At 52.9% G+C, this 24,993-nt stretch overlaps 7 protein-coding genes and 1 non-coding gene across 8 annotated transcripts; 4 read left to right on the forward strand and 4 right to left on the reverse strand.

The window, feature by feature from the left end:
- The first annotated feature begins 275 nt into the window (after positions 1-275).
- On the forward strand, positions 276-8,324 carry MYO1_2 (class II myosin). Its single transcript, XM_062942758.1, has 3 exons — positions 276-1,097; positions 1,151-7,429; positions 7,547-8,324. Exons 1-3 carry the CDS (start codon positions 633-635, stop codon positions 8,018-8,020), a joined length of 7,218 nt encoding a protein of 2,405 aa, XP_062805758.1. The 5' UTR covers positions 276-632; the 3' UTR covers positions 8,021-8,324.
- A 114-nt stretch (positions 8,325-8,438) lies between these two features.
- QC764_0017610 lies at positions 8,439-8,512 on the forward strand. The gene has a single exon. It is a non-coding gene; the product is annotated as a tRNA-Asn (tRNA).
- A 1,029-nt stretch (positions 8,513-9,541) lies between these two features.
- Positions 9,542-10,245, forward strand: QC764_115070 (uncharacterized protein). Its single transcript, XM_062942759.1, has 2 exons — positions 9,542-9,807; positions 9,861-10,245. The coding sequence occupies exons 1-2, from the start codon at positions 9,727-9,729 to the stop codon at positions 10,221-10,223; spliced, it is 444 nt and encodes a 147-aa protein (XP_062805759.1). The 5' UTR covers positions 9,542-9,726; the 3' UTR covers positions 10,224-10,245.
- Positions 10,246-11,710: 1,465 nt separating this feature from the next.
- On the reverse strand, positions 11,711-12,773 carry cyp1 (Peptidyl-prolyl cis-trans isomerase-like 1). The gene is made up of 3 exons (XM_062942760.1): positions 12,536-12,773; positions 12,263-12,476; positions 11,711-12,203 (listed from the first exon to the last, which is right to left on the reverse strand). The coding sequence occupies exons 1-3, from the start codon at positions 12,569-12,571 to the stop codon at positions 11,959-11,961; spliced, it is 495 nt and encodes a 164-aa protein (XP_062805760.1). The 5' UTR covers positions 12,572-12,773; the 3' UTR covers positions 11,711-11,958.
- A 238-nt stretch (positions 12,774-13,011) lies between these two features.
- On the reverse strand, positions 13,012-15,278 carry QC764_115090 (uncharacterized protein). Its single transcript, XM_062942761.1, has 2 exons — positions 14,539-15,278; positions 13,012-14,427 (listed from the first exon to the last, which is right to left on the reverse strand). The coding sequence occupies exons 1-2, from the start codon at positions 14,614-14,616 to the stop codon at positions 13,321-13,323; spliced, it is 1,185 nt and encodes a 394-aa protein (XP_062805761.1). The 5' UTR covers positions 14,617-15,278; the 3' UTR covers positions 13,012-13,320.
- A 301-nt stretch (positions 15,279-15,579) lies between these two features.
- Positions 15,580-16,864, forward strand: QC764_115100 (uncharacterized protein; the record flags this gene model as incomplete). The annotated part of the gene is made up of 2 exons (XM_062942762.1): positions 15,580-15,859; positions 15,915-16,864. 2 exons carry the CDS (start codon positions 15,580-15,582, stop codon positions 16,862-16,864), a joined length of 1,230 nt encoding a protein of 409 aa, XP_062805762.1.
- Positions 16,865-17,232: 368 nt separating this feature from the next.
- GLK1 (glucokinase) lies at positions 17,233-20,528 on the reverse strand. Its single transcript, XM_062942763.1, has 3 exons — positions 19,620-20,528; positions 19,479-19,558; positions 17,233-19,416 (listed from the first exon to the last, which is right to left on the reverse strand). Exons 1-3 carry the CDS (start codon positions 19,714-19,716, stop codon positions 18,004-18,006), a joined length of 1,590 nt encoding a protein of 529 aa, XP_062805763.1. The 5' UTR covers positions 19,717-20,528; the 3' UTR covers positions 17,233-18,003.
- A 1,805-nt stretch (positions 20,529-22,333) lies between these two features.
- Positions 22,334-24,603, reverse strand: QC764_115120 (uncharacterized protein; the record flags this gene model as incomplete). The annotated part of the gene is made up of 2 exons (XM_062942764.1): positions 22,831-24,603; positions 22,334-22,772 (listed from the first exon to the last, which is right to left on the reverse strand). The coding sequence occupies exons 1-2, from the start codon at positions 23,379-23,381 to the stop codon at positions 22,334-22,336; spliced, it is 990 nt and encodes a 329-aa protein (XP_062805764.1). The 5' UTR covers positions 23,382-24,603.
- Positions 24,604-24,993: the final 390 nt, after the last annotated feature.

The raw sequence follows: 24,993 nt of genomic DNA on the forward strand, positions 1-24,993 counted from the left end.
TATTTGGAATGGTGGGCGTGCAAACTTCGGCCGACGGCGGGTGGCGGCGTCTATTACGATTATCGAACCTGAAGCGATAAAATATTTATCTGTCCTCAGAACGAATGAAGCAAGCAATGCTTCAAGGACGCGCGGAAAGTTCAGCGTAAGCCGATGCAGAATTGATTATGGCGATCTTTTTTTCGCCGGATGCGCGTTGCCTCCTGACAGTGGCAGAAAAGGAACGGGGGGCTGCACGAAATTCCCAAGAGACAGCAACCGAATGAGTCGAGAACACTGCCATCAGTGGCCTCGAAGCACAGACCAATAAATCGACAACAAACACCAGAATCAAGTCCCTCTTTGTTTTCTGGACCACCACTTGCTGCCATCAGGCAGGGCGTTCCAACAAACACCAGAATAGTCCCCGCTTTACTTCTAGGCACCTGCGTGCTTGCTTGCATCTTGCATCTTTTCTCTTTCTCTTTCTCTCTTAAAAGAACCTGTTTGCTTTTTCCACCTGCAATTCTTTTTGTCAGGGTCTTTTTCAAAGCTCCCTTGTTTACATGACGGAACGGCGGTTATAGCAGCAGAACTACAAAATTGCTAAACGGAAGAATCCCATGTATCTTTGATATCTTCATAACATCACCATGTCGGTTCGCAACAATCCCTTCGCGAGGAATGCCTCACCTTCGACAGGTTCGACTGGGCCAGGCGGCGGGCCAGGCAGACCAAAATCGACACTTTTCCCCTCATCGCCCTCTCCATTCTCGGGAATGGCCTCCCCACCCTCTCACGTCCGCACTCAGTCACAAAATTCGGTTGCGTCAACTATGGCGCAGCCAATGCCCCTCCGCACCGCCAATAGTCATGCTCGTCTACTTTCTAGGGACGCCAGCACCGCGAGCTCAAGCTCGGGCACATTCGCCCCATCATTTATCAAGACGGATGACTTGAGAAAACCCACCGACATTGTCAAGGGAATTGAAGGGGAGAATGACTTCTCTGGCAAGAAATACGTGTGGCTTAAGGATCCACAGACGGCTTTTGTCAAGGGCTGGGTAGTCGAGGAGCTGCCAGGGAACAAGATACTGGTTCAGTGCGATGATGGGAGTGTGAGTATTTGTCCCTATCATCTGGCTGGTACAAACTGACCACCGCGATCTAGCAACGAGAGGTCGACGCAGAAAGCGTCGACAAAGTCAACCCCGCCAAGTTCGACAAGGCTAACGACATGGCCGAGCTGACGCACCTGAACGAGGCATCCGTCGTCCACAACCTCCACATGCGCTACATGTCCGATCTCATCTATACCTACTCTGGCCTGTTCTTGGTCACAGTCAACCCCTACACCCCACTCCCCATCTACACGAATGAATACATCAACATGTACAAGGGCCGAAACCGGGAGGATAATAAGCCCCATATCTACGCCATGGCCGACGAGGCCTTTCGAAATCTGGTGGATGACAATGAGAACCAGAGTATTCTTGTGACTGGTGAATCAGGTGCAGGAAAGACTGAAAACACCAAAAAGGTTATCCAGTACCTTGCTGCTGTTGCAAGGTTAGACTCGACGGCAAAGAGCAGGGAGCAGCAGCATTCTACCCTTTCGGCTCAGATTCTGAGGGCCAATCCCATTCTGGAAGCTTTTGGAAACGCTCAGACTGTGAGGAATAACAACTCGTCGCGATTCGGCAAGTTTATCCGGATCGAGTTTAATCGGAATGGGTCGATTGCTGGTGCCTTCATTGACTGGTATTTGCTTGAGAAGTCCCGAGTCGTGAGGATCAACTCTCAGGAGCGGAATTATCACGTTTTCTATCAGTTGCTCAAGGGCGCTGATAGGAGGCTCAAGCAAGAGTTCCTGCTGGATGGGCTTGATGTGGAGGACTTTGCTTATACCAGGGAGGGCCAGGATACCATCTCCGGTGTGTCGGACCGCGACGAGTGGAACTCGCTGCTGGAGGCGTTTGGGGTTATGGGGTTTGATGAGAGCGAGCAGGCGGCCATTCTGAGGACCATTTCGGCGGTGCTCCATCTGGGTAATCTGAATGTTGTCAAGGAGAGCAGGTCTGCGGACCAGGCTAGACTGGCACCGGACGGGAAGGAGGTTGCGGCCAAGGTTTGCAAACTGCTGGGTGTGCCGTTGCAGCCTTTCTTGCAGGGGTTACTGCACCCCAAGGTCAAGGCAGGAAGAGAATGGGTTGAGAAGGTGCAGACTCCGGAGCAGGTTCGGTTCAGTATCGATGCTCTGGCGAAGGGTATCTACGAGCGAGGCTTCGGGGACCTGGTCACGAGAATCAACCGGCAGCTTGACCGGCCTGGGATGGGGCTGGATGATACCAGGTTCATTGGCGTGCTGGATATTGCTGGTTTTGAGATTTTTGAGCACAACAGTTTCGAGCAACTGTGTATCAACTACACGAACGAGAAGCTGCAGCAGTTTTTCAACCACCACATGTTTGTCCTTGAGCAGGAAGAGTACGCCAGAGAAAAGATTGAGTGGCAGTTTATCGACTTTGGGAAGGATCTACAGCCGACGATTGATTTGATTGAGCTGCCGAACCCGATTGGTATTTTCAGCTGCTTGGATGAGGACTGTGTCATGCCCAAGGCGACGGACAAGACCTTTTCGGAGAAGCTGAACTCTTTGTGGGATAAGAAGTCACAAAAGTATCGGCCTTCGAGGTTGGGACAGGGGTTCATCTTGACGCATTATGCTGCCGAGGTGGAGTATTCCACCGAAGGGTGGCTGGAGAAGAACAAGGACCCGATGAACGACAATGTGACTAGGTTGCTGGCTGCTTCGACCGATAAGCATGTCGCGAATCTGTTTGCGGACTGCGCCGATCAGGATGATGAGGTAGGAGGGATGAGGAGCAGGGTGAAGAAAGGCTTGTTTAGGACTGTTGCTCAGAGGCACAAAGAGCAGCTGTCTAGCCTGATGGCGCAGCTGCATTCGACGCACCCGCACTTTGTGAGGTGTATCCTGCCGAACCACAAGAAGAAGGCGAAGCAGTTTAATGGGTTGTTGGTGCTGGATCAGCTGAGGTGTAATGGTGTGTTGGAGGGCATCAGGATCGCGAGGACGGGGTTTCCCAATCGGTTGGCCTTTGCGGAATTTCGCCAGCGTTATGAGGTTCTCGTGAGAGATTTGCCGAAGGGGTATTTGGAGGGGCAGGCGGTGGCGAGGTTGATGCTGGACAAGTTTGGGCTGGACAGGTCGCTTTACCGGGTTGGGCTGACGAAGGTTTTCTTCCGGGCGGGGGTGCTGGCCGAGCTGGAGGAGAAGAGAGACGCGCTGATTTCGGAGATCATGGCGCGGTTTCAGAGCGTGGCGAGGGGGTACATGCAGAGGAGGATTGCGTTTAAGCGGTTGTATCGGGCGGAGGCGACGAGGGTGATCCAGAGGAATTTCCAGGTGTATTTGGACCTTTGTGAGAACCCTTGGTGGCAGTTGCTGGTGAGGATGAAGCCGCTTTTGGGCGCGACAAGGACGGCGACGGAGGTGAAGAAGAGGGATGAGATGATCAAGCAGCTGCATGACAAGATGAAGTTGGAACTGGAGAATCGCCAAAAGCTAGAGGAGGAGAGGAGGAATGTTCATGCGGAGCTCAACAAGATTCAGCAGGTGCTTGAGAGTGAAAGATCGCTTGCGCTGGATAAGGAGGAGATCTTCAAGCGGCTGCAGATGAGGGAGGCAGAGCTGGAGGACAAATTGGCTGGTGCTCTGGATGATCAGGAGAGACTGGAGGACCAGCTTGATAGTCTTCTTGACGCCAAGAAGCGGGCCGAGGAGGATGTGAACAGCTATCGTGCTCAGCTGGAGCAGGCAGCTGGTCTCATTTCTAGGCTGGAGGCTGAGAAATCGGAGCTTGCGGCAAAGGTGGCTGATCTGGAGAAGTCCATTGACGAGATCGCCAAGAAGCAGTCTGAACGCAGCGCACAGGAGGCGGCTTTGGAGGATGAGGTCAAGATGCTGCAGAGCCAGCTCTCACTCAAGGATAGGAAGGTGCGGGATATGGAGAGCAAGCTTCTTAAGGCTGATCAAGATCTCGATATTAAGCTGCGGACTGTCGAAAAGGAGCTTCAGACTTCACGAACCAAGAACTCGCAGCTCAGTGCTGAGAACCGGGAGATTCAACAGCAACTTGCGCAATTGTCCAAGACTTCTACCGACTACGAAGACTTGGTGCGCAAGAAGGAGAGCGAGCTGGCGTTGCTTCGTTCGGACAATAAGAAGTACGAAATGGAGCGCCGTAGTCTTGAAGATCAGCGCAAGACCCTCAGCGCCGAGAGGGAAAAGACCGCCGAGCGTCTTCGTGACATTCAGGCGGAACTCACTGCGATGAGGGCTCAACAAGACCAGCTCAAGCGAGAGGCTGCAGATGCCAACAAGCTTCTCCAGGCTCGGCTCTCGGAGGATGCCCAGGCTGATGAGAACCGTCAACTTCTCGAGGCACAGGTCAAGGACTTGAAGGATGAACTTTACAAGGTTCAAATGGAACTTAGTAGAGAACGTCAGTCCCGCGACGATGTTGCCCTTCTTGGTGAGCACAAATACAATACCCTGAAGGAGGAGTACGACCACCTTAATGAGTCCAAGATCACGATTGAGAAGGAGCTCTATGCTCAGCAGGACACTCTTCGCCGTATGATGGAGACGCGGGCTGCTGCTGAGAAGGAGCGCGATGAAGCCAGGCAAGAAATCCGAGCTCTTCGTGTGGCCAAGACGCAGGCTGAGGAAGCTCGCCGGGAAGCAGAGATTATCGGTGAAAGGGCTGCTTCCAAGATTGCCCGTGAAAAGGAGGAGAGCCTGCGCAAGGCTCTGGAGTCTGCCAGCAACAGGGTGAATTCCTTAGAGGAGCAAGTCGCCGACCTGACCTACCAGATTGAGGATCTCAACAAGGTGATTCTTGAGTCTGGAGAGTTTGGACTGAAGAATGACCAGGCCAAGGAGCGGTTGGAACGCGAGCTTGTTACTGTCAAAGGTCGGTTGGCTGCTTCGGAAAACGACAACAAGGCCTTGCTCAATAAGCTGCAACAGAAGGGGCTAGAGATTGCGAGGTCTAGCTCGAGGGCGAGCGAGGCTTCCAGAGGCCAGATCATGGGTCTTCAGCGGGAAAAGGCCAGGCTGGAGGAGCAGAACGCGAAGCTCAATAAGCAGCTTGGTGACTCGCAGGTTACCATCGCGTCTTTGGAGAAGAGACTGGAGAAGCTGCAGCTCAGCTTGGAGGATCTCAACCATGAGGTGGCCAGGGAGGTGCAGAACAGTCGCGCTGCGGAAAAGGCTTCGTCGAGTGCCACCGCGCAACTTGCTGAGGCGAATCGGACTATTGAGTCTGAACGGCAGCTCCGCACACACGCTCAAGGCACGGTCCGCACTTTACAGCAGACACTGGATTCTCGCGACATTGAGCTTGCTGATCTCCGCGGACAATTGTTGGATGCGCTCAAGATTGTTGACCCTGAGTTTGTGCCTACGATTCAGTCTGAGGGCGGTGCCGACAAGTTCCTCAGCAAGAATCTTGATCTGGCTCGCAAGATTGAGGAGCTCCAGCAGAATCTCCGGGTCCAGACTGCAGCTCGCGCTAACGCCGAGGCTCATGTTGCAGAGTTGAGAGCAGCTAGGGCCGAGTCTCCGACTAGAACTCGCCATGGGGAGTTCAACCCTAACGAAACCGTCTTTGAGCCTGGCTCACCGGAACAGAAGCGGTCCAGACCTAACGGCCGTCACTATTCCGGTGCATCTACTCCTCCTCGTCGCTTCGCCACGGTCGAGACTGACCATCTCGACTCGGTCAAGTCTGACAAGACAGCTGACATTCTCAGCTTCAACAACCGCCAGGACCTCAAGGCTGAGGTTGAGGAGCTGCAAAACCAGCTGCAGATTGCTCACATGCAGAACAGGCACTTGCAGAGCCAGCTTGAGCGGTCTGTGCCGGATCCCCAGGCTACTGTTGATGAGAGTGGCCGTGTTCAAAAGCTGGAGCAGATGAACAGTAAGCTGCACCATATGCTTGATGAGTCTTCGCAGAAGGTGTCTGCGCTTGAAAAGGCGCTTCATGCCGGTGAGCTTTCTCTCCGCGACATCCAGACTAGATCTCACGAGGAGATTCTGGATCTGTTGCATAGCCAAGAGGACTCCCGCCGCCGTCTCCTGTCTGATCACAATGATGCCATTGGGGAATTGGCCCATATCAAGGAGCACTTTGAGAGACTCAGACACGACAGGGCCAAGATCGAACTCGATCTCCGCGATGCCAAGTCCGACCTTCAGGAGATGTCACTTGCGCGCGAGCAGGAAGCCGCCAGCCGAAACCAGCTGCTGCAGGAGTTTGCTGACTTGCAGATCCGCTTGGACTCTGAGACCAGCAAACTGGCTGATGTTGCTGCCAACTTGCAGTTGTACAAGGGTCGTGCGGATGAGTACTTTGCCAAACTTGAGAACGCCGAGATTGCTGTGCTCAAGGCTACCAGGGCTGAGCAGTTTGCCAAGGCGCAAGCAAAGGATGCGGAGGATGCTTGTGCTGAGATGATGTCTGAAAGGAAGAGGCTCGACGGCACCATTGAGGATCTTCAGCTCCAGAATCAACGCTTGGAGGAGAAGATCGAAGACATGTCGACCGACCTTGAGGCTGCTACTCAGGCCAAGAAGAGGCTGCAGCACGAGCTGGAGGATTATCGCAATCAGCGGGCAAATGATATCGAGGACAAGGAGTCGAGCATGGAGCAGCTTCGCAAGAAGTATCAGGCCGAGTTTGGGACTCTTACCAAGGAGCTTGATCTTGCGAGGGAGGAGAAGCTGTTCAAGCAGGCCGAGATTACGCGCTTGCGTGAGGAGCTTGACGAGCTGAGGTCTAAGTGGGATGACGAAGTCCTCAACAGCTCTACTTGGTCCAAGGAGAAGGCTCGGTTGGAGTCGACGCTCTCGGATGTTATGGCTTCGAGAGATGAGGCTGTTAATGCTCACAATGATGCCCAGGGCAAGATTGTGTCGCTTCTTCAGCAGGTGCGGAATCTTCGGACGTCGGTGGATGATATCACTGCCGAGCGTGATAACCTTGCCCGCGAGAAGCAAAGCATCGAGGCTCGGTTGAAAGAGGCCAAAGCTGGTCTGGAGGACTTGGCCAACAGTGAGAGCCCTTCGCTGAGGAATGCTGCGAACATCGACAAGGAGATTCTGGAGCTCAAGTCTGGTTTGGCTCAACAGCAGGATATTGCTGCTGCCGCGGTGGAGAAGATGCGCCGCGCTGAGGCTTTGGTGTCTGAGGTTCAAAAGGACATTGTGGCTGAGCGCGAGGCTAGCGCCGAGTTGCACAAGCAGAAGAATGCGCTGGAGAAGTCGCTGAATGAGGTGCAGCTGAAGCTGATTGACTTGGAGACGAAGGGGTATTCGGCTGCCAGTCATGACATCAAGTTCTTGCATAAGCGCATCCAGGAGGTTAGTTTGTTTATTTCTTCCACGTTGTCGAGTCCTGGATGCAACACACACACCCCAAGGTCCCCTACCCCCAAGCTTTAACCTTTCAGCTGAAAACTAACATTACCCCCAAATTAGCTCGAATCGGAACTCGAACAGCACCTGAACGAGCGGAGCAAATCCCAACGATCAGTCCGTAACGTGGACAGGACCGTGAAGGACTTGCAGACACAGATCGACCGGAAGGACAGGCAGAATGTGCAGCTGCAGGAGGACATGACGAGGATGAGGGACAAGATGGACAAGTTGCTCAAGACGATTGAGGAGCTGCAGGCGTCGGAGAGCTCGAATGAACTGCAGGCGAGGAGGGCGGAGAGGGAGCTGAGGGAGGAGAGGGAGAGAATTATGCAGTTGGAGAGGGAGCTCGATAGCTGGAAGGCGATGAAGGACCGGCCTTCGGGGGCTAGTGTAGCTACGGGGGCGAGCGTCTTTGGGGGGAGCGTGAGGGGGAAGGGGTGGAGGAGCGATGGGAATATTTTGGTGGAAGATGGGAGAGTCCCGCAGCGGAAGAGCAGCATTAGTAGGGTGCCTAGCTTGAAGGGGTTTTTGTAGGGTGAGAGGGGGGTTTCCAGGGTTAGGATGGTGTTGGATGGCTGGTGAGAGAGCTTGGGGGGACATGATGATGGATTATGGATATGTTCTTTGATGAGTTACTTTTTCCCGGGGTTTTTGGGAGCGAGAAGGGGAGAGGTAAAAACATTGATAGGTAATGGGGTGGTTGTTTGAAAATATTTGTGGATTGCTATTGTTATTGTAGCTGGAGCTGTTGGTTGGAACATGCTTTGGTCATATTTATCATAGTGTGTATGGGAGTAGCATAATGGACAAGTGTTTTTATGCATAGCTAGATATTGGGGATGAAGTGGACGTTTTGTGAGTAAACTTGTTTTCAGAGTAAGGGGTGATATCAGCAGAATTGCGGTAATCATCGGCACCATGATGGCTGAATCGTCATAAAATATACAACAAATCCTCTGTGGCGCAATTGGCTAGCGCGTCTGACTGTTAATCAGGAGGTTGGAAGTTCGAGCCTTCCCGGAGGAGATGTTACTTATTTTTTATCATTAAATACCTGCTTTTGCAGGTCTTGGCATTTTTTGTGTTTGTTTTTGTTGCTAGACGAAGCTTTGGAAGCTTTTGTCTTCTTCTCACCTGCCAAGCGACTCTCGCTTCCTACCAACAAGAAGACTATGCTTTAGACTATGCTTTTTCCCAGCTAGTCGGATCACGGACTTGACATGAATCCTTTGCGGCGGGATATTGCGGCGTGGACAAGCCCCCCTTTGAGGCACGGAGTTGGTTTGGGGAATAACTCTGGGGGTTATCAAGCGAACCGAAATTTCATGGGCCACCAACACACACAGCGCTATTGATGGGATGTCATAAACAATGGTGTGCCACGGGCAGGGGGGACAAGCGGGTAGGTGCAGCGATGCGATTGACTGACAGCTTGGTAGTCGGTGGTTCGTGATCCGGATGCGGCTGTCATGCACGCAGATACGTGGGCCCCACTATGAACAACGGCACAGGAGGCGCGCGCAACGACGATGGTTCTGTTGAGGTGGGAGGTGGGAATGATGTATGGTGACCGCGGACCGTTCGTCAATCTGTGTCCTACCCGAGTTACGGGAAATATCACATCCATGGAGGGTCATCCACGTCATGCGTCAAAGAACGATCAGGTCTTACGATGTGCTGTGGTAAAGTTCCCTAGAGTTGGATAGCTTGGCATGATACAAGCTTGCCTGTTTTTTCTTTGTTGTGCTTGAGGAGCTACGAGAGGGAAGTGCTTGGAAGTACCGAGGGAGGGTTGGTTCTTTCATAGCTTAGCTTGTTCCCTTCCCGGAGAATAGCTTCGGCGAATCATGGAGTTGGACTGGGTTGTTGTTGGGGGTATGGGGTGGATGGGGGGATGACGGGAACTAGTGTTCTTGTTTCGCCTCTTGCTGGCGTATACTGTTTGCAAGGGGGATGTACTCCTTGTGTGAGTGTTGCCTTTTTCCAAGATGGGGATGGTACGAGTGACGAGGTGTACTGAAGAGGGGGGATGAATAAAAGGGCTGGGGTAGGGATTCGCGCTGTTTTCAGTGGGAAGGGGTTTCTTTCTCTTCTGCTCTTCTTCTGGCCCATCCCTCCCTCTCGTTCTCTCTCGTGGGATTTTGTTTCAGAAGATACACCATCTGTGATCAAGTTTTGGGTGTAGCAACCATAACACAGCTGTGTATATATCACCACTCAATCTCAGCCACACCATCAAGATGAAATTCCTCGCCATCGCCGCCACTCTCTTCACCACCCTCGCCGTGGCTCAGAACCTCGAAGGGCAGCCCGCCTGCGCTGTACTTCCTCCTCCCTCCCCCTCAGTTCCATCCCCCATCTAACCTCCCACTAGACATCATGCCTTATCAGCGCTATTAGCGCTGCAGGCTGCGCCGCATCGGACATCGCCTGCCAGTGCGGGCCTACTCAGGTTTCCATCGCCGCCTCGGCCGGTCCTTGCCTTCTCGACGCCTGCCCAATGTCGGACTTGATCTCGGCCGAGAGCGCGGGCCTAGCCAAGTGCGAGAGCTTCTCTGCCACTGCCGGTGCTGCTCCGACCCGTCAGGACAACGCCGGTCCTGTCACTGGAACTGGGACGGCGACTTCCACCGGGACGTCGACTTCTTCTGCTGGTGCAGCGGCTGTTATGACTGCTGCTCCGGTGCTGGTTGGTGTGGCCTGTGTGGGCGTTATGGGCGTGCTTGGGGCTATGTAAAGAGCAAGGGCGATATGGGAAGATTGAAACTGTTCTTTTTTCTGGGAGGGAGGGGGGGGAGTGAAAGGGACAAAAGCAAGCAAAACATGCGAAAAGGGTATTGGCATTGGGTTAACGTTTGTTTTTTTGGGTAGTCTGTCATTGGGACATGGTTGTCACTAATGGTATTGTTCATCATCTCACCCGTCCTGTCCTGTGAGTGGTGTGTTTCCCTGCGAGATCAACACCACAATACTTTCTCCTGAGCGACGGACCCCCAAGAGTTCTCATCATATCCCTTAACTCACGCAGTAACTTCTACATACGACCATAACCAACTGAAAACTCGGGATCCCGTCTGCTCTCCCCTAGATAAGCAGTTGAGTGCTGAACTAGTACTCAGGTGGGTGACCACTGGGGAATCCTCGGTGTTGTATGTTTTTGGCCTTTTTTAAAACTTAATTCTGATTAATTGGCGTCTAAAACTGTTGTTTTGATCATATAAACGTCAAACATCTGAAAAGGAGGGTGATGAGATGTGTTTTTGTGGTTGGCTTGGCTGCCCTCGTTGATGGGAACGTAACCCTCCCAAAGATAATTCTTCAGCGACCGAATTAGTACTCAGGTGGTGGAAGCCCTCTTGGAATGTCAACAGTCACGTCATTCAGGGGCGGGTGGCTAGTACCCGCAACAGAGGCGAGTGGCAGAGCTATGAGAACGATCCGATCGCTTGCCACATTGCCAGATGATGAGAAAGAATGGAAGGAAGGTATATTGAAACCGAAACACTTCCCGAAAACGCGCCGTCACGAGCGGCTTCCAATTATACCCCGTCGGGCAGCTCCGAGCCGAACTGAGGAGTTCATTGACACCCATGAGATTGGGTCTCTGGACAAGCAGGATATCAGGAAGCTCCTCAACCGCCCTTGGTTCAAGCGCATTTGGGTAGTTCAGGAAGTAGCGGCCACTCGCCACTCGCCGCATTGTTATCAAGTGCGGCAGTGACGACATCAGCGGCCAGGCGTTCTGCTCAGGCATCGGCAGCGTTATGCGGACATGGCAAGCCAAGCACGATCCGGAGATGCAGTTCTTGCGTACCCCAATCGAACCCACTATTGTTTTGATGAAGAATGCAGACCGAAAACCTCGACATGCAGAGGACGACAGCTCACGGTTTTCAGTCTCGGCCGCCCCCTGAGTGATCTTATCGACAGGTATCGCCACCGCGAAGCAACGGCCCGCCGTGGTAAGGTATATGCTCTGCTCGGCATGTGCTCAGACGACCCTGGCGCCCTGCTGCCAGACTATAACATTTCCTGGTCGCATCTAGCCCAACAACCCACACGTTCCGTTCTGAAGCTGACCCACTCGGTTGTTATCGATGCTCGGGATAACAGGGACTCGGTCACGATCAAGGGAGAAGGCTATGTTGTTGGAAGGTGATGTTATCCTCATGTTAGATGGCGCACATATGCCCATGATCGTCAGATCTCCCACCAGGACCGTTGTTCGGATCGTGAGTGATATTTCACCCCCCGAAAAGATCTCTGTTCTGCCTGGCTCTGAGTTGATCAGTGTGAGTCTTGTCTGGGATTGGGCACCAGCTGCAGGCTTTTAACCCCCTTTTCTTCACGTAAAGCCGAGAATCAAGCCAATTGTGAAGCAGCTAAGACAGTCCGAATGCGAAGTTTAGGGATCGGTGAAATAGTTTTCCAGGAAGCTCATGCTATACCATGCCTCAAGATCTCGCATCCACCTACTCATCCTCAGCCCCTTCCTCCGCAACATAAGCCTTCACAATCTTGACCTCCTCCACCGGCCGATCCCCTTTATCAACCGGCACCAACCCCATCCTCTGCACAACCCTGATCCCCTTCTTCACCCTCCCAAAAATAGTATGCTTCCCATCCAGCCACGGCGTCGGAGCCAACGTGATGAAAAACTGACTCCCGTTGGTGTTTGGGCCCGCGTTAGCCATACTGAGGATGCCAGCCCCGGTGTCTATTTTCTCGCATTAGCATCGCCGCCCTCTCAAGCGACGAATACCTTGTATAACTCACGCTTCAAATCCCCCCTAAGCTCATCCTCAAACTTCTCCCCGTAAATGCTCGCCCCGCCTCTCCCTGTGCCCGTCGGGTCACCCCCCTGAATCATGAAATCCTTGATGATGCGGTGGAATATCGTCCCGTTGTAGTACCCCCGCTGGGCCAGGGTGGAAAAGTTGGTGCACGTCTTGGGGGCGTGGTCGTTGTACAGCTCAAAAACTATGCTGCCCTGCTCTTTGACGTCAGTTCTATTAATTACTTCGTAGGAAAAAAGGTGACGAGGAGTACCATGGTGGTCTCGAGGACGACGTTTGTAGGTGCCATCTTTGCTTGTGGGCGGTGGTTTGTTTTGTTATGTGAAAGGTGCGGTGAGTTTGTTTGGTGAGTGGATGAGGGCCAATGGCTTTTCGTAATGTGGAAAAAAAGAGCCCTTGTTGAATCAATAAGCCGAAAACTGTAATTCGGCCGAGGTTGTTGCCAATATCAAGTGGTTTTGTAAACAGTGAGAAAGATGGACGAGACTGATGAACCCAAACTGGATGCGACTGAAGCTTCTGGTTGAACTCCACAGTAATCGCACTGTAGCAATGCCCTGAAAGCGCTGCCGGATCTACAGACGCCCACTGTATGCACACTGTAAACAAACCATGCTCACTCCTTTACTTCAGAAGGACTAATGGACTGTGATTTATATTGAAACTTAAATGTACGTCATGTGAGAGGCAAGAATAGACAGTTATATTCACTTCGTTTATACAACATGTGCCCGTCCAGCCGGCTGCTGTCCAGCCATATCTTGCTATCCTCTCTTCTTCCACTGTCCTCGACTGTTGCCATTTGCCATCTTATAGAAGCGCCGTGGTGCAACCGCTGTCCCTTTTCTTTCGCAATACTATCCTTGCGGATGCTGGGTGTCCATTGAAATGCAGAAAACGCCTGTGAGCAATGCAAAAACCACCATAACCCCTTAACCAATGCAGTTATGTAGAAGCAGAATAAAAGTACTTTTGACCGAGAAGCAACCGTTGTCGCTCGTCCGTCGTTGCCGTCAAGGCGAGACCGATGCTAATCGGTCAGCGTGGGGGCGAGGACAGCGTGCCAGAAGACTCACTCTCTAGGTCGCGTTCTCTAACTTTGACCTTCGCCTTTCCAGCGGGCGACGGTTGAGTAGGCTTTGCCACTTTGATCTTGTTCTTCACCGGCGACGGGCCCTTTGGGTTGGTCTTCTTGGGGGCAACCTGCACTGTTGAGATCTTTCCATCTTCATCATCCACTTTCTGCTCAACGTTGAGCATGGAGCTGGCCTTGGCTTTTTCCTTCTTGGTGGTATTTGCCGCCTTCAGAGTGACCTTCTTGTTGAGAGACGTGGTGGCCAGTTTGATCTTCTTCTTGGGTTTGGAAGCATCTGATTCCTCGGCATCGTCATCAGGATCGTCCATATCCCGCTTCTTGGGACTAGCAGCACGACTGCCGGGAAGTGGTGTGCCCTTCTGGCTGCCTGGTGGCGTGTTGTCATTGTTTTGGCTGCCGCCATTGCTGTTGCTGATCTTTTGGGCTGCTGCCCTACTCGCATTTCGCCCACTGTTGCCGATACACGACCCCATATGATTGTTGAGACGCGTCACCAGGATACAGCGCTTGCACTTGCTACAAGTCGCGCTGGGGAAACTGAGCACGTTGGGTGGCCGGTCCTTGGCGCTGCCTTCTGTGCCTGGGACTGGCGAGTTTGGATCGTTGAGGTCTTTCTTTTCCATATCCTTCTTCTTTTTGCCTCGGCCTGGCCCTGGAGCGACCCAGGTCTGGCCGTAGATATCGAAACCCGGCTTCTCTATGTATGGGTGTCTCTTGCAGTAGATGACACCGGGGTCTGGCTTCTTCGCACCTTTCCCGTCTGTTGGGTGTAATAGTTTTGGGAGATTGCATCTTGGGCAGAGGATCTCCTTGGTTGTTTTGAGGGGGTTGCCCTTGAGTGTCACTCTTCCATCTTTGTAGATTGCCGCGTCTGTCTCAATCTCGACGTCGGGTCTTTGGTCTGGTGTTGAGCCATCTATGGCACCGAGTGCGAGCTTCTCGACCTTGATGGCGGCTGTGTTGGCGCGAGCCGACTTCTCGTCCCGGTGGACCCTGATCAACAAATCATGAACAAGATCGTAAAGAATGTCGTCGAGCACTGAGTGCGCCTGTAGCAAAGAGAAACAAGACCGATCCTGTTAGCAAGCGTGCAAAGGTGGGCAGCACGAGGCAGACAGGCCCAAGCGAGGGGGCGCAACGCGACCGGCAGCCAAACTTACAAGCTTGTCCATTGAAGTCGCATCCTCGGGAGCGATGACGATGCCGGCAAGGCCGGTGTCTCCCGTTCCTGATGACATACTCTGTATTGGTTGCCGTCCAGCAAATTGAACGGCGAACAGAAGAAGGCTGAAAGGTCGTCGTGTGGGATGGTTTGGGGTTGTCTTGCAACGCCAACCGACACCATTCAGGCCAACCTTGCTAATTGAACCGGCTACCAATTTTTTGGGTCGCCTTCCCGCGACTTGGGAGATGCAGAAAAAAGTCAGCCTCCTCCTCCGCTAGTACATATCTCGGCTGTTCTGCACCACAAATCTGATGCAGGCCTTGTAAACGGTAGGTGGGCAAAAGATTCGTCTGCAGAATACAGCTCTCTTGAAGCGGAGGGCTGGTGTCGCGGATGGTTTGACGAGCAGGCAAAAAAGTTATCGATGATATGAAGAGGGAAAAAAGCTGTCTCAGCCGTCACCTATTTTCGCTGTAGGGGGTTGAGATACCAAGGTTTAGCGGGAGCTAACAGCAGGCGCGGGCGGAATGATCCCTGTGAGCTGGGACCGCTGCAGCTTTGCGATAGGCCGGGGTTAGGGATCTCTGTGCTCCTGGCTTGCTGTCGTGTCTCGGACTTGAACTGATTCGACGCGGAGTACAATTCGATCCCGTCTAGTTCCTAGTAATAAATGCGTGATGAGGCTGAGGCTGCATGTATGTATGGAATATTACACTCGACGTGGCAGAAAACGGGGGGATCTTCCAATATCAAATTCCATCATCGATTGCGATTCGTCCCCGTTGCCTCGATGCAGCAAAGCGCACGCAGGCGGGGAACGTCAGTTCACGGGGACCAATCAAAACAGAGTTTGAGTGTTTTCTATGAACCCGTTTGAAGTTCTAGAGGGTGCTCGTCAGGGGTCTTCATCAATCGCAAAGAACATTCCGGTTGTTTGTTGACAAGCGTAAACTTCCACCTCTACTAATACCATCACCACAGCACAGAAGAACATGTCTAGCTTATGACACTGAAGCAACCCATACAACCACACATCATGTCGCACCCACAGCAGTCATCCATCCGCTCATTCTTCCAGCCCAAACCTCAACCAGCCTACGCTGCCCCTCCATCATCGGGTGCCCCGCCTCAAGACAAACTCCAAGACGGCACCCAGAACACCACGAACAATGACACGACCAAGTCAACACCAGCGGCGGCTCCTCCTCCCTCAGCGCCGCCGCTACCTCCAACAACTGAATCACCAAGATACCCCTCACCCGTTGCCGCCCAAACGACCGGCCCTATCCCAATAACCCTTCCCCCCAACCATCGCCGTCCTCCCTTCGCCGCCCTCCATCCCCTCCGGCGCGACCATCGTCCCCCTCGAAGAGCACCACATTCCCGCTCTCCGCCGAATCAACGCCCTCCTCCTCCCCGTAGCCTACCCAGACTCCTTCTACTCCAAAGTCCTCGACCCCCTCGTCTCGGGCCTCTTCTCCCGCGCCATACTCTGGCAAGACACCCCCTCCGACACCCCCAAGCTCATCGGCGGTCTAGTCTGCCGTCTCGAACCAAACTTCTTCCTCGACGCCAACGGCCAACCCTTAGCCAACCACCCACCCCCCCTGGGGAGCAACCTCAAACCCTCCCCTTCCCTCTCCCTCAACACTCCCTACCACGCAATCTACATACAGTCCCTCGCCCTCCTCTCCCCGTACCGCTCCCTTGGCCTGGCCGCCGCAGCCCTAGACCACATCATCGCGTCCGCCACCCTCCTCCCAGCAGCGGGAACGACCATCGACGCGAGAACAATCTACGCTCACGTCTGGACCGAAAACGAGGAAGGACTAAAGTGGTACCAAGCCCGCGGGTTTGAACGGGACAGTTCCGGTCCAGTCAAGGGGTACTACTTCAAACTACGACCCGACACAGCCTGGATAGTATCACGGCACATCGGTCCTGGAACTGCCCCTCTTCCCCAACCGACTACAATCCGTCCACCACAGCCACAAACAACACCTAGCGTCTTGACAGCAGCAGTCAACTTGCCACAACCAACGGGGTCTTTACTCTCCACGAGCAGCGCCGCCCCTGGGCCCCCGAAGAAATCGCCCATTGTCTCGCCTGCTTCGTCTACCACGTCCTTGTCGTTTCAGAATAGAAGGCCAGAAACGGAATGGAACGACCTTCCCGCGGAAATGGTGGCCGGCGGCGGGCTTGTCCCCCCTCCGAGAAGTGGGAGCGGCGGCGCTGGGTCTTCGACGACTAGTTCGAGGAGTAGCTCTAGGATTGGAAAGAAGAAGGAGAGGGCTTACCCTTCGGCGGCGTTTGGGCAGTGAAATATGGGGGTTGCTTTGTTCGTCAGCAGGTTTTTTTTATAGAAGTTTCCTGGTGATTGGGTTGGAATGAGGGATACACGTTGGTTTAATTATATATACGGGTGTGGGTGCATACACGAGACACAGGATGATATAGAGCAGGGAGGCAGCAACACATGAAAGGCACGTGGACTTAATACAGCAAGCTTGTTTTTTTTTTTTGCTTTGTTTCTTAGATAGAGCGGGAGATTGGGCGGCGGGGGCCAACAATCAGTTTTTTAAATATGGTGTTTAAAACGAAAGATAGAAAAATGTAATGTTTTCTCTTCACCTCTCAGCCATGTGAAATAATCGCAGACGGCTCTCTGAAGCAGCAAGAGGACATGCGAGGGCCGTATTTTTCTCATTTTCACAAGTGGATTCCAAAGGAAAAACTGGAAAGACACCGCATAGCTTCGGTCAATAATCAATTATGAATAGAGGAACTTTGGATTCGTCACCAGGTTCCTCACAATGACGACGCTAACGAACTTCGATAGACCCCCCAAGCAAAGCAAGCCACGATAAAAAAAACTACTATTTAACAAAAACCAAAAAGTGAAAAACAAGAAAGCCTTACTTTTCGAGGGGCGTGCGTATGTATGTGTGTTGTGTGTGCTTGTTGTCAAACCAAACCCATCCCTTCCCTTTCCCACCCTACCATCCATACTAACCATACTACCATTGTTTTTAACGTGTCAAACCCTCAACCAAACCCGTTTTCAAAGGCCTGAGAAGAAGAACAAGAAAGAGAAAAAAAGTTACATGAAACCCCAGACACAACTATACACTTGGGGCTAGCAGGAAACAACGTTGTTGCAGCTTCGAATGTTCATATATTCGTTCGTCATCATCCCTTTTGTGTGTCGTATTGACAGACGCCAGCCCAGCCAGCCCGTTCGAATGACCCCAATGCCCCAACTAGCAATGGCCCTGTCCCTCCTGGCCGTGGTATCCTAACCTGCGCCATATCACTCTTACATGACCATACAGCATTGCTCTCCCTCCTTTTTCGAGGAGCGAGATACTGAGCCCGACCGCCAACCCGATCGACTTGACCGTTTCGAGCGTTTCTCGGGCGAGCTCGTGGTTTGTGAGAAGCCTGACTGCTTTTTCGACCTCTAGTCCTGAGCAGCGTCATCCTCTGGCACAACAGTAAGGTTATTACTTTTGGCGTTGGAGCGCAGCTCGCCGAGGTAATCGGCCGTGGTCAACCTCTTCTCCATCCCGGCAGCGACAAGGGCGATCAAGGCAGCACCAACACCGGACCCATCCTTCGCGATGCCAATGCGGATGCGCTTGGCGCCCTCCTCACCAATGCCGTCAATAGCGCGCAGAGCCTCGTAGATCATATCCCTGAAGTAGGGGTAGTGCTCGACCAAGCTGCCGTCAACACCGATGTCGATGGGCTCGTCGGCGTTGGCGGGATCCGCGAGCTTGCCTGTCTGCAGGACAATGGCGGCAATGGCGACAGCGGAAAGGCGCGCGGAGCGGCGGCCAATGGCGTTGGCAATAGCCTTGAAAGCCTGGGCATCATCCAGGCCAGCAGAGTAGATGCCCAACTGCTTTTCGAGCTCGCCGCGGAGCGTCGAGAGTTCGGGGGTGTTGTCAGCCGCGGCGACCGACATGATGGCCGTATCGAGACCCCACTGGGTGTAGATGCTCGAGTCCGAGGCAATATTGGTGGTTGACTTCCAGTCGTTGGAGCTAGAGTTCTCGTCCTTGAAGAAAGAGACCTTGGGGTCCTTCAGGAGATCGATAATAACCAGACGCAGAATCTCACCCAAGAACATGCCCGACACACGCTTCTCGTACATCTGGATACCGGGGTTGGGGCTCGCCTTATCAAGGGCAACGTCCCACGCGGTGTTGGGAAGAACACTGAGCTGGTTGTCGAACGAGCCCCACTCGGTGTTGATAACCATTTCTCCGGTGGTCTTGTCATACTCGCCGGAGAGGGGCTTCTTCAGGTTGGAAAGCTTCTCAACGTACGCGCCGTTGGTGCCGGTGCCGAAGATGGCACCCAGCACGGTGCCGGTCTTGCCTGGAGAAGAATAAGAGCGGGCCATGAGGGTACCGACTGTGTCGTTGACAAGAGCAGCCACCTTGACGGGGAGGTGGAGCTTGTCGATCTCGTCCTGGAGGAGCGCGCACACGTCCTTGCCAACAGCATCAGGAATGTCAAAGCCCTTCGTCCATCTTATGAGAGTGCCCTTGTTGATTCCTACTTGCTGTACTGGGAAGCTGAAAGTGAAGCCCAACCGGAAAACGTGCTCGTCCTTGTAGCCGTCTGGGGAGCTCATGGTCATCCGTCGGCGAACATGCTGCTCGAAGTGGTCCTCGTGGTGCTTCTGGAGGAACAGTTCGATCTGCTTGGCGAGGAAAGCGAACAACTCTTGCGCCGTCTTGGCAACCATGAGCTTTCTGGGGATGGCGACCTTGGTGAAGGTCAGGTTGAATGTGGTGTCGCCGTTGAGCTGGATGGAGCAAACACGAAAGTTGGTTCCGCCAAGGTCGACAGCCATGTACAAACCCTGGAGCAGATATCAGCAACAAGCACAAGGTGCGGCCTATGTTCACCAAACTGTGCACTAACCTTCTCAGTGCCATTGGGCACGCCCGTCACGTATGTGGGAATTTGACTCAGACTGGTTCCGTCCTTCTCCAGACCCTCCGCTGTGCAACATAGTGGGTTAGGACAAAGCTATCAGGGGATCGAGCTACCTAGTCAACTCACTCATTTGGCGGCGGAACTCATTGACTGCGCTATTCACCTGATCATCTGTGTAGTCGAACTGGGCGGCAATGGCCGCGCTTTGGGCTTCGAGGGTCATCTTGAGAGGACTCGAAACTGGAGCTTGAGTTGGAAAGGGGACGGAGATGGGGTTGCCGCACGTTGGAAGGGTTTGGTGGTGGTTCCCGGCGGGGGGCGAGTGCGCAGCTCTGAAGAGGGGGCGGGCGTTGTTGAAGATATCTGAATAAAATAGCTTTGCGTCACGGAGAAAGAACTGGAGGGCCTGCGCCAATGGTTAGTTGGAGGTTGGGGTTAGGTATAAGAATAGGTGGTGCGCGTTGGAGGAATCGAAGGGGGCTGTAGGGGCTGTTGGCACATGGAAGCTGGGGGGTATGATGGAGAGTGATGATGGATGCTGATGCGGGGCACTGGGGGCGGACACGGCGGGGTAGGTGCTGCGTGACATAAAAGAGCTCTCTTTGAGCCTATATGGGACCGACTTACAAAGACCAGCACCAGAAAGACCACGGAGCACAGATGGAGCAGACCAGACGACGCAAACAATGATGACGACCTGGACCTGCGCGAATTAGATTTATGTTTGGTAGCAGCTGGTGGTCTCCTGTTAAAGGCGCGCCAAAAGGCGCCTTGTGACTTCGGGGACGACGTTTTGGCGGCTCGACGTTCAGTGCCAAGAAATTCTTCGACAGACGTCTGAGGGGCAGCCGGGTGGGCTGCTTCTGTTGGGTTGGGTCCTGATAGGCCAGCCGGGGCTCGAGGCGGAGACCTCGCGGGGGTTCTTGGCTAGGAAACGGGCCGTATCTGGGCGACAGAATCACCCGATGAAGTCATGGGCGGACTTTGAGGTTGTGGTTTCCGCTGGGTGCTGCAGCTCTAGAAATTGCGCAGCGAAGCGAGGTCCCTTGGGTCTTCCTGGAATCGGCCAAATAGACGGTGCTAATTCGGCTCCCCAATTCTAGGGTATCCGTGTTAATAGACAGGTACTAGTCGTTTAGCACTCCTTCCTCAAGTCTGTTAAGTCCGAGTGTCGTTCGTTCTTGCTCCCGAGGGTACATCCGATATTATTTGCTGCTGTGCCAATTGGCCAATTCAAACCAGCCACTCGGAATCTTCAAGCACGCTGCATTCGTAAAACAGAAGTCGCGATAGGCATCAGATCCTCCTGATTCTCGGCCGGGCTCTCGGCGTTCGATAGGGGTCGCTTGTTCCGTAGTGAGTGCCAGTCGGGTACGGCGGCAGAGTCGTATTGAGGTATCGAGACAGGACGGCTAGAAATAGCTCACCAAAGGCGACATCTCGTCCTTTGGGTTGGGAAACTGAAAAGAAAAAGAGGGAGGGGGCAACTCTAGGGAAACAGTACGTATATGTGGGTTTTGAATGTTTCGGCGGTCTGATCGAGCTGGCACATGCGCGCTGAAATAGCTGCAGGTCCTGCAAACAAGAAACACACAATCACGGCCCAAGTACAGCGCCAAGAAATGCAAGGTCAGGAAGGGGCAAACAGCAAAGATCTGATCGCAGAAAGTATTGTTTATACTCAGCAAGAAAATGAAGCTATCGTGGTCTCAACTAGCGATAGAGACCCGTGGAAACTGAAGGAATTGCGCGACCTTTAACCCCGGAATCTTGGCCATCAACCTCCCACAACCACATTCCACATCTCGGTAGTTCGATGAAGGTCACCAAAACAGACACCTCGATTGGGCAGCCAATATCGAATGCCGTGTTGAACCGGGAATACAAGATGGGAAAAACCCAGTTACACCCCACGTTTCTCCACGATGATCGAGGCATCCTCCCCAGCCGACTTACACGGCTTTCGGGACCGATGATTGGCTCACTTTCAAGACTATGCGACCAGCAGACTGACCACCTCCACTTGGACCGCATTTAAGAACCCAAGAGGTTTCCATCAACGCCCAACGTCCTGGAAACCAATCCCTGTGCGGGCCTTTCACACGAGCCTCAATATTCTTGTTGACCATGTGCACTTTCCTCGGATAAGAGGAACACGGCTGAAATTTCTACCTTGAACACCGCCCTCTCTCTTGGAATACAACACTCCCGACAATGGTTTTCTGTTTTATGAAATGGCTTTGTAAACAACTTTATACTCTGGGATGATGTCAGTGGTAATTTAATGTTAAGTTACAAGGTCTACTATAGATCAATTGCGGCTAATTTACGCAAGTGGCTGTTCAAGCTATACTTGTAGCCAGAGCAGCTCTTCTTGATAGCAAACCATCAGCCTCATGACCTCAACCCTGCCTAGGGAGCTCCCTGTTTTGGGATGGCCATTCAACTACCACACTGTTTCGTCATTTAAGTGTACGGAGTTACGGTGAGACTAGCACACCAATATCAGTAAGGTGTATGTCCTGTAGATCAACAATGACTCCGAAAAGCACTGGGCCCAATCTCTTCTCAACAATGAAGGACAGAACACACACCAAGCCGGCTTAGATAGCGGCCGCTGGACTCGAACCACAGGGTGGATACATACGTCCCTATTGTTACCTAATGGACAACAAGCAAGAGAAACAGAATCCTTAAGTCATATCAGCCTCTTTGATATAGGAATGCAACACCCTCCCTTAAGCAATTAATACAATAACAAAGAAAAGGGTATCTCATCTCACGTATCATACACCCCCCTTGTACCATCCCTCCTCCCCTTCCTGCCACCAACCTCATCTCTACTCCCCCAATAATACCCCAAACGCCCAACCCCCCCTCGCCTCATGGCTGCTATTCAACCCGTTCTTCATCCAGCAAGTATGTTCCCCGACCTTATCCCCTTCCATAACCCCCCACCCCGCCCCCGTACATTCCTTCTTTTTCGAGCACAACTCCAAGCAATCCCTCAAGCTCTTCACCTTCGCATTAGAAATATTCTTTGCTTCCCCATCGTCAGAGTAATCCACCCCGCAAAGGGTAATAAACTTCTTGTTGTTGTTCGAGGTGTAATGCTGTCCTTGACTTTGGGGGCAGCCTAGGCCGGTCGGTGTTGCCGAGGGGGTACCAGAGGTGGCAGTGGATGTAGGAGTTGGTGTGTAGGTGGCGGTCAAGAAGATTGTTGTTTGGAGGTTGTTGGGGAGGGGGTGGTCGGTTGTGCTTGATTTGGGGGAGGATAAACTGGGAGATTGAGTTAGTCTGGTGGTCAACTGGGAGAGTGTAGAGGCGATAGCCTTACCTAGCTGCGATTTCATCATCGCTTGGTTTCTTCGACAGTCCCACCCCAACTCCTACGCCGACAGCTATGGCCAGCAGAACCAGGCCTGCTACTGCTGATAACAACAGAAACGGTCCTCTTCTCACCCCACAGATCGTCCCAGGCGCTCGAGGTTTCTTTTCTCGTTCGATAGGCGGAACAGCTAGTGTTGAAGGAGCGGCAGCTGGTGTACCTGGATATCGGGGGAGAGGATCAAGATCTCCATCAGATGGCCAGTTGAACCCTCCCGGTTGTGCTCCATTTCTCAGAGCCACGTTCACTGTAGCCAAGGGATATGTTCCAGGAACATTGACGGAACCCTGTACACGAAGCGGATCTGGGAGCGGTGGCTCGACTACCGACTTCTCATCCAAGTAAAGCGGCGATGTTAGAGATAGCTGACTTTGTACCGCAGTGGTGGCCCCTGAGGTAGCCTGCGAAACCCTTCGATCGTGCGAATAACGCGGCTGTTGCTGTTGAGATTGTAGAAACGCGCGTTGACTGTCTCGGGTTGAGGGGCGGTAGATGTCCATCGTGATCACGATTGCAATATATAAACTTCACCCTTTTGAGAAAGTTCCTTTGGAAGAGTGCAACGGTGATCAGGCATGGATTAACAGACTGCCGGCATGAAGCCTGGCAGTATATGAGCATATCATCTCTATGTACGTCTCTACTGTGACTAGACGGTCAGGGCAATAGCGTGCTGCGTGCTGGCCCAACTACCTGTAATTAAACATCGCCGTAGCGGCGCTGGTTCATTGCATCCTAGCGCTGTTTGTTATGCAGGCAAGGGGCCCTTCTATCGTGATGAACCTGGTGTTTACACCAATGACGGAACACCACCAACGTGCTGTGACCATGGGGTTAGCTGCAAAGGGAAGTTTTTCCACTGTGCCGCTCGAGTCTCGCCTTGCACAGGTCATTTCCGCCGACTCCTACACTTGGAGATCTGAATATCTTCATCAAGCCCTTCCATGCTGTCAGCAGTATAACGCGAAGCTTTGTAAATCCGAGATGAGGTGAAGTCCAGTAGCAACACATGAGAGGGCACCCCTCCCCAGCCGACAGGCTTTCATCCCGCTGCTTGTCAAAGGTGGCAATGCACCACTGGGTCGCAACGAACACTTTATTGCAACCTCATCCACGTTGTGGGGGAGGAGTTGCTGCCGGTGCCAAGACCCGTAGAAGGTTGATAGAAGACTTGTTGTTTGACCGTTGATTAGAGCTGTGCCGCTGGGCCCTCCGAGAGGCGTGATTCTGCCAGAGGAACCGTCATCTCCGGCTCAAAAGCAGTCATCAACGGAACTGGCCGAAGAGTTTTCAGCTTTCTGATAGGAGAAGACCATAGACAAAACAACGGTACCGAGTCATATCAAGACATAAACTCGCACTTGCGAATTGGATTGTGAAGACCAACTTCACAGAACGATCCGTTGACGAGGTGGCATCGACGCCGTTACCAACCAAAAAACAACGCATAGTGTATGTGTATTCTGGAGTTGGGACGAAGTCAATGGCATGTGCCGCTCGGTGTTTGGCGCTTGTGGTGCTATTGTCCTACGTGGGCCAGGATCAAGAACTCCTGATGCGGCGTAGCGGAGATAAAGGGCCTCCCTTTGTTCGCCGTCAGCTGGCGAGATTGTGAGGCAGATAGTCGAGTGCTAGGAGCGGTCGAGTTCTTTGATCTTCTGCTAGATTTGTGATTGCAGTTGAATACTGAGTATTACTGATGAGAGAGACGGGATTGCCAACGGTGAATTCTCAGACACCCACCGTTGAGACGGGAGAGATCTGAACAATAACCAAGTTCCGTAGCTGCGGCTGAGACAGTGTGAACTGACTCCGCATCATGAAAGATGTCCACCAATCAGAATGCTATCTTCGTAGCCCGATCATTGGCCCAAGCGCGGGTGTTGCTCAAAAACCAGCAAGGTGAGCGAGGCACAGCGCCTCAGCACACAGCCACACGTGGGATTTGGCCTGTGCTTACTGAAGAGCCGCCCAAAAGTCCTACGGAGGTCCTACCACACATCCCGTACCTGGTTCCAGAACAGGCTTAGATCAGGCACCTGTAAATGGATGCCGTGCAGGGCAGACACTGGAAAGACATTGGGCATCGAGAACCATCAGTTGTTGCTGATT

The sequence above is a fragment of the Podospora pseudoanserina genome, chromosome 1 (genome assembly GCF_035222485.1).
Source record: "Podospora pseudoanserina strain CBS 124.78 chromosome 1, whole genome shotgun sequence".
In the NCBI taxonomy this organism is placed as follows: Eukaryota; Fungi; Ascomycota; class Sordariomycetes; order Sordariales; family Podosporaceae; genus Podospora; species Podospora pseudoanserina.